Genomic DNA, 11,492 nt, shown 5'->3' on the forward strand with positions numbered 1-11,492 from the left:
AAATGACCTGTGGCTACAAAAAAATGCAATGAAATTATCCTCGTGGCTTGTCTACACTGATACTGTGGCCTTCATGGCTAGAAGTTGAAGAATGGGAAAGCAGCACCTACTGAAGTACAAACCACATGGCATTGCCTAATTCCATATTAGCATCACGCTATATAACAGTGGGGCTACCTGCAATAAACCTCATCTAAGGGACCATCGGCCGAGAAGAGATGCAACTGGGGATCAGATCTCCAGTCCTTCTCCCAGTCCAAAACAGCCCACACAGACAAGTTCGTAAGTCTCCTTAGGAGGGGACAATAAATGATCATTAGAGGATTATGGCACTTTCCAGAATATTGGGGATAGCAGTGAAGAGAGAAATCAGAAAACAAGAGATAAATGTGAGAAAATGGAATACAGAACAATTAATGTTGCATTCTATTTACAACAGGCACAGGAGAGATGTTGTAGCAAGTTTACACCCACCCTTGCATTGCAATCTTTTAGGAAGGGTAGAAAAGAGAATTATTTTTGCACATGTATGATACTGGCATTCTCATTCTCCAAATTAATCAGTGTTGGGCACCGAACTGCTAAAGAGTTGTTTGCCTCCCAAGGGATCACTACGTTATACAATCTTTCTTCATTAAATATTTCCTATCAGTGAGGGATGACAGTTTCTATGGCAATGTTACCAAAATTTCCCCAAGAGCGATAATGTTTCTATGAAAATATGTACACACCAGTCATCCACATAAGTGGCAATGTCACAGCAAAAACAAAAAGTGATTTACCTAATTGGCTCACGCTCTTGCAATTCAGAGCTATGAACCATATTTCATTCTCCTTTTAAACCAAGATTCCAGTTGAATTTTACCATTTCTTTTGCAGCTTAAAAACTAAGGGTTTCTTTTTTTGTTTATTTTTACTAATTCATGTCTATGCTGTTCCATCACCATTATAATTTTCACAGGCATGAGAATATTTGCTTTCTTATAAATACCAACCAAAGTCCCTCGAGCAGGCAATATTGCTTCACTTTTCTAATGCCTTTGAGTTCACAAGTTCACCAATAGCTAACCTCTCCAGGTCAAGAAAGTAAGCTCATGCTTCCCAAATGCTGCTTTCATATCTCTCTCTCTCTCTCTCTCTCTCTCTCTCTCTCTCTCTCTCACACACACACACACACACACACAGTCTGTGGCAATGGGAAGCCTCATCCAAAGATGCATACCCAGTGCTCCTATATCATTCACATGATTTCTATCATGTTATCACTTGTTGAAGATACCAGCTCTTGTCCAAGAGCCCTTCTGCTGCACAATCAGTGTAACCCATTCATGTTCCCCACTTAACCACTGCATCATCAAATTACAACATGCAAGTGTTAATTAGCCACAGATCTAGCATCCCAGATAGAACATTCATATTACTACAAAAATGACATTTTTTTTTTTCCTAGAGAAGCCAGCACATACAGTCTAAGGCAAGACAATCAGTGAAGAGTAATAAAATGATGGACATACATATGGCAATTGGCAATAGGGGCTAGTTTATAGGATGATCTGACATTTCTACATTAAACCATTTCTGCCCAATGTTGCATATACGCAACAGGGACCAAATGTGTACACCTCTGGGTTGGGCAAAAATGGGTTAAGATTTCCAGTTTGATAAGTTCAGACTCCAGTGCAAAAAATCACATGCATTTACTAAATACAAATAACTGAATATCAATTTTCCAAAGCAACAAATGCATCTTTCAAGACTTTTCTTATATAAGTAGTATTAACCCATTTTTGCCCATCTCCCCAGGTGTACACATTTGGTCCCTGTTGCATAAATGCAACACTGGGCAGAAATGGCTTTCAATCTAGGAGTGAGTATGGGTTTTCCACAGCTACTGAGACTCAGAGTTGTATGATTGCATCAGGGAAAATAAATGCGTACATGCAAGACTCTGCCACAGCTAATTATTAAAATCAGATTGCCAATTTTTCTGCATTTTTTCACAACCATTAAACAGCTAGAAGAAAATTGCATTACATCTTCATTACCCAAACTTGTGAGTTGATAAATGTATGTCCCCCATGTAGACACATAATGTTTAAATGCCCTGTCCATTTGCACCAGTTTATCCAAGTCATCAATTATGTCTCAGATATTTGGCAAGTAATTTTAGGAAATTAAATATCTTGTGCTGTACGTAACACCTGTGATCTCTAGACAGGTTAAAGGAACTGTGTCAGAAAATGATCTGACCAAGAGTGCCCGAGATATCTGTCAAAATGCAGACATTTTGACAGATATCTTGGGCACTCTTGGTCAGATCATTTTCTGACACAGTTCCTTTAACCTGCTTAAATGCTTTGCTAATGCTACAGACTAAGAGTATAAGCATCAATAAAATTTCTTAAATTAGTAGCACTTGTTCCCCTCCTCAACTTTCATTTCCCAGTATGCACTCAATTCTCATGTTGCAGTCAAAACATGCTGCAGTGCACTTTTACAACTAGATCACCTTGCTGATCACAAAACAGTAGGAGTGCAAGAGCTACATTAAAGTCTTCTGTTTAATGGCAAGCAATTTGCTTTTATCTCTTTGATACTTGTGCTCCCTTAAGCAACAGATATCTGGGGACATGACAGCTGCATCCCTGCTGGGTTAGTTTCCCAAGAGTACTTACATGGCGCGAGCTCAGAGCCTGGCAGGGCTCAAGACATTTGACTGAAACCTGGCAGTGGCCCTGCCAGCCACAACAGGGTGGGATCAAGCCAGTGCAGCTGGGGGGTGGGGGATGCTAGGAGGATGGACATGGTAGCCTGAAACCACCCGGAGATGCCAAGCATTTTAAGAATTTCAGGAATGGAGTTGGTGGAGGGGCCAGTCGGAGTTGAAAGGAGATGGAAGGGGTCTTCCCAGACGAGGGTATAAAGAGGCCTGTGATGACATGGAGGGGGTTGGAAGGTCAAGGCCTAGTTTGCAGGTGGCCAGGACCTAGTGAAAACCCACCTGGAAAGAACAGAGAAGGCCAAGGGTAAACCCCCTCCCCACCCAGAGCCTGAGGTCACCTCTGTGTTGCCAGAAACCCAGTAGGGTCCAGAAGGAAAGCAGGAGCCAACCTCATGCCAGTCACTCCTCCAGCTTGAACCCCAGCAGAGCTCTACACCAGAGCTGGACCCACCCTCCAAAATCCTGCCATGGGGCAGAAAAACTGGTGGAGAATGCAGAAGGGACATGACTCTGTCAGGGCATGAAGGCATTTGCCAATCCCAGTCAATTCAAGGGTGACCACCCCCGTGAACTGAGTCCAGTTTAGGCAATGGAACATCAAGGCTAACCAATACAAGGTACTCTACAGCAGCAGCAAGAATGACAGGCTGCCCTGCTTCAGAAGGCTCATGGTCAAAATGGCCAACAGGCCAGTGGCAGCCCCTACCTGACTGCATTGACTCAGGTCATTCTACAGGCTATGCCAGCCTGGAAGTTGTGCAAGTATAATAAATTGAAGGAGGCTACTGTAAACCAGTATGGGGTCAACACTGATGACTACCGGCAATCCTTCCCAACCCATAAGGGGATCACCACTGGGTAGTTATGGCCAAAGTCTGAGAGATGGCCATGAGATGGTTGAAATGCACAGAAAATGTGGTGATCAAGATCATGGAAAAGATCAGGTAACGCCCAATCAGCCTGCTAACCTTAAGACTGCAACCTGCCTGTTTGAAAATTACCTTGCAGTGGAGTCCCCCGAGCCATCAAAGGAGAAATTCATGGCAGAGAAAACTTTGACCAGAATCAACTGAAGCAGGCTTCCCAGTGGGGACTGGCTGTGGTGTGGGGTACTAGGGCTTTTCAAATGAGGCTGTCTACCAGCAGGCATACCCCAGGGTGGTGGATGATGGATGGTGGATTGACAGAGGGAGAAGAAAGAGACACTTGGTCTGAGAGGCCCGAGATGCCTAGTGCCTGGCCAACTCTAAATGCCACCAGCGATCAGTCAAGTAGGATGCTGTTTCATCTGTGGCCAGATGGGGCACTTTAAGAGGGCATGCCCCTGCATGAATGTGACTTGGTCCAGAGGATGACCAGAAAGGGGTGGATATGTGACTCCGGCAATGATGGTGATGAAGGTGAAGTTCGGGGGTTGGTGGACTCTCACAGCCTTTTTGGATTCAGGCTGTGTCATCTTGATGATTATGAGAAATCTACTCTCAGAACAGCTGCTAGTCTAGTCTGTGACTATAGCCTACTTTCAGCATATACAGTGTGGTTCCCAGGAGGCCTTCTAGAACCTCTAGAGCATCTAGAGACACCCTTCTGCACAAGCCAGTACTTCTCAGCCCAAACTTTGATAAACCAGTGCTGCTCATCAACTAGAAGTTAAAACCCACTGAGCAGCAGGGAGACAGAAGCTTGGGATATCAAATGGGCTGTGCAGGCCCTTCATTATCGTTTGATCAATAACCCCTTCCATCAAGCCACGATTCATGCACCTTTCCAATGAATGCACTGCATGAAGGGCCATAACAACTGGATCCTGAGGTGGTATTTGCCCCTTTTGTCCTTTATGTTCATGATCGAGCACTACCGAGGGACCTAGCAAAGTAATGCCAAGAGAGACACACCCACAAGGCTGATGACAAAAGGGAGCCAGGCCCTGCAAGGGGCAGAATGTCCAAGGACAGACCTGCCAGTTTCCCAGGTTGAGGGCAGACACAGGAATGGCCTTGCAGCATGATGGTTGTGCCCCTTCTGGCCTCAGCATCCTGAGAGCCAAGCACTCTTGACGTACAAGTTCAGGGGCAGGCAGGGCTTAAGATGCTCAACCAAGATGTAAGAGCAGCCCTGCCAGCCAGAACAAGGTGGCATCTAGGCAGTGCAACTCAAGGGGGAGAATAGGAAGGTGCCTGAAACCTGAAACCATCCAGGGCCACCAGGGCCTTTAAGGCATTCCGGGATGGAGTTACCAAAGGGGGAGGGGCCAAGGGAAGGTAAAGGAGATAAGAGGGGTCTTCCTGATCCAGGCTATAAAAGGAGGCCCATGATGACATGGAGAGTGCTGGAGGAGCAGTGTCAAATTCACAGGCAGCCATGACCCAGTGAGAATTGGCTAGAGGAGGCTGAGTTTGCGGTAACCCCCTCCCCCAGAGAGTCTGAGGTCATCTCCAGGTTGCCAGGAACCCAGTCAGATCCAAAAGGGAAGGAGGAGCCAACCTCAGGTTGGTCAGCCGCCCCCAACCCAAACCCCGAGAAAGACTCCAAGAACCCCGCCCCCCCAAAGCTATGCCATACAGGTGGGACAACAAAACATAGGGCCTAAGTAAATACTGCAAAAGAGAAAGAGATGGTGGTGCTCCACAGCTTTTCCACTACTCTTCCTTGCAACATCTAGCCAAATACAATGCAAGTTACGTCACCATGAACTGCACTGTCCCAACCTCAGCAAACAGTGATGTGAGGCAAGAACATCTAGTTGTCAGAATGTATCACAACAAACATTCTGATCTAGCCTTTTGCTTCCAACACCACAGAATACCAGTTGCTCTACAGAAAATACGCAACTAACATTAGTTAGAAATGCATTTCTTCTTAAATCACACACACTTCCCTGCAGTTAAAGGTTAAAAGAGGATCCTGAGAAAGTCACAGTACCACCTAACTCAGGGTGCAAACCTAACCCCTTATGCCAATGCTTTCCAGCACTGGCATAGCGGTGCCAATGGGACATGTGCTGCATCCTGCAGTTGGGTGTCACTCAGGGAGGCCTCCTCAAAGTAAGGGAATGTTTGTTCCCTTACCTCAGAGCTGCATTGCCCTTATGTCAGTGCTGGAAAGTGGTTAGGATTGTGCTCAAAGTTGGTTAACTTTTTAAAAAAACTTTACTGTATTACTGGACTTCAGAACTGTGTGTCAATCACACCGTTATACGAAACTTAAAGTTTATTTCAAACCTGCTACACATCAACAGAGTTTTAGGAAGGAATCTTGGTTAACCACCTTGCTTGGTTGCGACATCTATTACTGAAGAAAAAAGAAGAGTACTCCATATGGATTTCAAGGAACCCATATTCAACTGTTCATAATGGGCAATCACTAAATCATGTTATGTCCCCATATTGACTTCCATTCTTGATGCAAGACGATTCCACTGTATTGGAGGAATTCATAGGATAGCAACTTAATACACAAGAAAGAGCAGAATGGAATAAATTTTAGTGGCGATCACTCAAGGCTCAGCAGGCAGCTTCAGGGAAACAACAGAAAGTGAGCATTCTTAGAATGTCAGTCATGAAATATAAATATTCTTGTGACAGACATTCATTTTTAGAAAAAGAGAACCACTTTCAGAGGAATTTGCAAGGAGCCCAGTGATGGGAGCACCTGATGCTGCAGGACTGCTGAAATCAGGCAAGTGTGGTGTGGACTTAATCAGTCCATTGGATATGAAACCAGTGGGAGCCTCATATAAAGGCAGGATGTGTTTAAAAGGAGAGGGGAAGAACTTGTAAAATGATCTACAGTATATGTATATTGCAGAAATGTCTAACCCCCCTGATGAAAAACCCCAAGTACTCATAAATTGATCTGACTCGTCATCAGAATAAATGTGAAACAATATGTGGTTACAAGTGCACAATATAAACCAGCCAAGTAAGTATCAATATTTATACAATAAAACAAATTAATTATTGAGTATTGACATCTATCCCCCAAAAGGAACATGTGACAAAGCAGATGTGGTATTTGGCAAGGATGCTGTGCATCAAATAGCAGAGATTGGCTGGGGGAGGGGGGAAGAATCACAACTAACAGTTTAACCTTTTTCTCCAAACAGGAAAGTCTGTCTAGCTCAATACTTGTTAGAGATTTATTATTTATGTATATATCACCCTGCATGAGTTGTTATAGTCAGAATCAGTCTCTCTCTACCTTCAGGCACACAAAGTGTAAAGAGGCAGGGAACACAAGAGAGCGAAGAAGCAGTGTGTAGCAATGTGCAGGCAAAGTAGATGTGTGTGTGAGAGTGAGAGAGCTCTTATCACAACAGCATGACGCAGTAAAAGCTTTCTATGTGAGTATGCAAGGCAGTAATGTGTGAACGGATACATGTGGTCCAGGCATAAGAGGGTAACAGGTGTCTATGGTAGCACTGTGCTAAAAGAAATGTTAGAGGCAAGGAAGGGAGCATCAAATGTATTAAACATTTTAAGATGCTGCAAACCACTCTGAGGAGCTGATGGCCAAAAGGAGGATGCAAATCTCCTAACTCGGTCAGTGGGAGTGCATAATGGGAACGTGCACAGGGAGCCAGGCAGACTGTGTGCATCCACACACACTTGCCTGGCGGCGCTTGTGCACGCAGTGTCTCCCCACCTGCATCTGGCCCTCTGGGCATGCTGCTGAAAGGACCACACAGACGTGGCCCATCGCAGTGATGCACCTGGGCAGTCCGTTGCAACAGATCGCAAAGAGGCAGAAGTCCATAACAGCAGCACCCTCCTCCTTGTTCCTCCGGGAACCTCACAGCTGGGGCGCCACGGAGCAGCTCCCTCCCTCCTCCTCCGGCTGCAGAGAGCACAGGAGCCTCACCTCGTCTACTCACCTGTCGTCGTTCTGCCATCCCTGATCTCCCAGCAGCAAATCCCGGAACCTGTACCTGGGAGGCAGCGGAGGGACCTCGCTCTCCGGGTCCACCATCCTGCCTGGGGGAAGCCCTGCTCCAGGTGGGAGCCGCAGCAACGGGGAGGCAGCGCCCGCAGCACGTCTCCTCCACGCGGGTCTGGCCTCTCCCAGCCGCACCTGCTGGGAAAGTCCCCCTCTCTTGGCCACTCTCGCAACAGGAGGGCGCGGGCGCGCGGCGCGGGCACCCGGGCAGCGCCTGCCACTGCCGGCGCGCGCGCCGCTCCCTCAGCCTGCCGGGCTCGACAACAAAGAGCCGCCCGCTCCCGTCCCTTCCATCCATCCCCGGCCATGCAAATGTCGTTTGGAGCTGCCGCTGGCGGCTCCGCCAATCAAGCGCTGCCCGTCCAGTGCACAATGCAGTGACGCCACGGGAACCTCCTTCGCCCACCAATAAGGGTGGCCTCATTAGCATGGGGAGGGGAGGGGTGTTTCTCTCGCAGGCCAGCAGGAGCAGAGGTGGGGGAAAGGGGGTTGGGGTCTACTCACAAGTAAGCCCCATAATGTTCAATGGGGCTTGCTCCCAGGAAAGTGTGCCTAGGATTGTAGCCCTAACCGCAGATCCTCTGTGGTCCTTTGCAGGATCCCCAGGGAGGGCACTAGCAAGTGGAGTTCCACTTGATGTTTGGAAATGTGATTTGCCCCGATGCCTTTGCACAGGTACGTTTTCCCCACCACTTTCCTTCTTGAAGGGAAGAGGTCTCAACCTTGGTGTGGCCAAGGTACTTTCAGGCTGGTCCTGGAGTGGGTCGCATTTTCCTGCACTGACCCCCAGTGTGGGTCACCGCTGGTGAATTGCCACTGAAGGCTCATGCTTTGGGTTCTCACTGCAGGGTGTTTGAAGCCATTTCTGCCCAACGTTGCATATACGCAACAGGGATCAACTGTGTGCATCTGTGGGCTGGGCTGAAATGGGTTCAAAAATCAGCACCTTTTAGTTTTCCAGGCTAAATCTCACTGATAGGGGGTAGGGAACGGGTGGATAGGTGTTACTGTTAGAGTCCATTACTAGAGGTCTGTTACAGCTCTCTGTGACAGATCAGGAAAGAGTTCTTGGGGTGCTGGTCTAGAGCTCTATGAAAGTGTCAACCCAATGTGCAGCAGCTTCGAAGAAGGCTGATTCCATGCTTGGGATCATTAGAAAAGGGGTTGAGAATAAGGGCCATATCCTATCCAACTTTCTAGCACTGATGTAGCTGTGCCAATGGGGCAGGTGCTGCATCCTACCGTGGGGGGACAGTCATGCAGACCTCCTCAAGGTGTGGGAAAGTTTGTTTGCTTACCAAGGGGCAGCATTGAGGCTGCATCGGCACCAGAAAGTTGGATAGGATTGGGCCCTAAGACAGATAATGTTATAATGCCATTGTACAAACTGATGGTAAGGCCACACCTGGAGTATTGCGCCAGTTCTGGTCACCACATCTCAAAAAGAATATAGTGGAAATGGAAAAAGTGCTGAAGAGAGCAACCAAAATGTTTACTGGGCTGCAGCACCCTCCCTATGAGGAAAGGCTACAGGTTTGGGCCTCTTCAACCTAGAAAAGAGGTACCTGAGGGGGGACATGATTGAGACATACAAAATCATGCAGGGGATGGACAAAGTGAATAGAGAGACACACTTTTCCCTCTCACATAACACCAAAACCAGGGGACATCCACTAAAATTAAGTGTTGAGATAATTAGGACAGACAAAAGAAAATATTTCTTTACCCAGTGTGTATTTGTGTGGAACTCCTTGCCACAGGAAATAGTGATGGCATCTTGCCTAGATGCCTTTAAGAGGGGATTGGACAAATTTCTAGAGAAAAAATTCATCACGGGTTACAAGTCATGGTAGGTATATGCAAGCTTCTGGTTTTAGAGGTAGGCTACATCAGATTGCCAGAGGCAGGGGAGAGCACCAGGACACAGGTTGTGTCTTGTTGTCTTGTGTGTGCCCTGAAGCATTTGGTGGGCCACTGTGAGATCTAGGAAGCTGGACTAGATGAGCCTTTGGCCTGATCCAGCGGGGCTCTTCTTATGTTCCTAGAGGTTTTTGTTTCCAGTAAGATAGGATTACAGCCAAAGTTTTGCTGAACACAATGGGCTTACTTCTGAGTAAAATAAATGGCACTGTTTTCAAACACCTCTATCCATTACCACATTCCCATATGGGAGCTGGGCCTGGTATTGAGCAGGGTGTCCCTTTCCTTTTCTCTTCCCTTTTAAGGTGAACATGGGATTGCTGCCAGGGCTCTGTTGCTGCAGGAGTAGATGGGGTGGTTTTATTAGATTTTGGTTTATATGTGGTTTTGGTTAGTGGTGTTCTTCTGCTTCTTCTGCTTCTGAGATTGGGCAGACCCCACACAGGGACATGTGTTTTTGGTATATGAAGAGCTTGTGGGAGAGGGGGGAGTAACTGCACTGCCATTAAGAGAATGGCAACCCAAGGAAGATAAGGTGGTGGACACTGGGTCTGCTGTATCAGCAGGAAAAGGATGTGTCACAGACAGGCAAGGGGTCTCTCCTTCTGCCCCTGCCCCCAGCTCTCAGGCTGGTGGTCTTCCTTGCAGTGACCCCTTAAGCTTGAAGTTATTGAATGCCAGGCCAGTGAATAATAAAAGCAGCCTAATCCTGGATGCGGGTTTGGATGGTAAAAATTGATTAAATAAATAAAGGCATAGTTGCAGAGCCACTAAAGAGCGGGCAGTGTCACAAGTCATTGGAATCCTACAGCCAAGAGCAGTCCATGCCAAACCTCCATCTGAACCCAGCTCCCCATTCAGCTGCCTCCCCCAGTTTCTTCCACCCAAGACCAGCCCACTCAAAATGTGAAAGTGCTGAGTCAAGCAACTCTTCAGATGGATGGCTTGCAGTGGGATGGAGGTGGTAGCGTTTGCAACCTGCCTCAAGTGGCACTTGAGCTCAAGGCACAATCCACCTACTGCTGCTGTTGCACACCTAGCCTCAATCACACACCATATTGCATGTACATACACACAGGGAAATGTTTGTATGCGTGTATGCGTCGGGGTACACCCAAGGTTCTACCTACTCTATCCTTGTACATTTGGAAAACACAGAAGGAACATGACAAGAGTTGACTCCCTCCTTTCAAGTCCAGTCCTACTGCCTCAACTACTGCTTCCTTTAGTGACTGGCAGAGGGAATGCATTCCCTAGCCACTAGCCACTAGAAGGAGTGGCATAGGAGGCAGAAATGCTGGATGAGGAGGAGAAGGAAGACAAGTTGCCCCCCATCCCATGAGTTTCTCCTTGTAGTGCAGCTTCACCAGCTCTGCTATCTCCATTGTTGCCTCTAGCAGAGCATTCCCTCCACTGACCACTAGAGAAAGCAGTATGATAGCAGAGGCAGCAGAAGTTAACTCATTGAAGCAAGGTGAGCTTTCCCCATCATTCTCACTAGCATATGAGAAGAAGGTGAAGCCAGCCTCCAGGCAGTGGGTTGAGGGTTGCAGCAGGCAGGAACAGGAAATGGCATCCCCAAACACCATGCCATCTCCCCCAACCTGCTATCTGAGGCAAAGTTTAAAATCCCACTGTGGTATTCAGAATATACTGCCAAGTGTAGGTGCATAGGCTTACAGCCTTACACATCTTCATACATTAATTGGTAAACCTTCTAAGTTCTGTTCACCAACTGCACAATCAAAATACAGTGTGGGCAAGCCACACGTGTGACAAAGGAATCTGACATTAACCCCATTCGAGTCAGAAGTTTTGACCAGCCACATCACACTCCCTTGTCAAAGTGGTTCCCCAGCAGAAAGACTGAAATTCATAGGTCACATCAAAATCCAAATTCTAGTTCTATCCATGT

The 11,492-nt window shown here is 47.1% G+C and overlaps 1 protein-coding gene across 4 annotated transcripts in view; it reads right to left on the reverse strand.

The window, feature by feature from the left end:
• KCNT2 (potassium sodium-activated channel subfamily T member 2) overlaps nucleotides 1-7,690 on the reverse strand; it is a 255,724-nt gene extending 248,034 nt beyond the window's left edge. For all 4 annotated transcript variants that reach the window (XM_066624750.1, XM_066624749.1, XM_066624748.1 and 1 more), the window contains exon 1: nucleotides 7,596-7,690. In XM_066624750.1, the coding sequence (XP_066480847.1) occupies nucleotides 7,596-7,690 (95 nt within the window). The remainder of the gene's footprint in view (nucleotides 1-7,595) is intronic.
• Nucleotides 7,691-11,492: the final 3,802 nt, after the last annotated feature.

Source organism: Tiliqua scincoides, chromosome 4 (assembly GCF_035046505.1).
Source record: "Tiliqua scincoides isolate rTilSci1 chromosome 4, rTilSci1.hap2, whole genome shotgun sequence".
Classification (NCBI taxonomy): Eukaryota; Metazoa; Chordata; class Lepidosauria; order Squamata; family Scincidae; genus Tiliqua; species Tiliqua scincoides.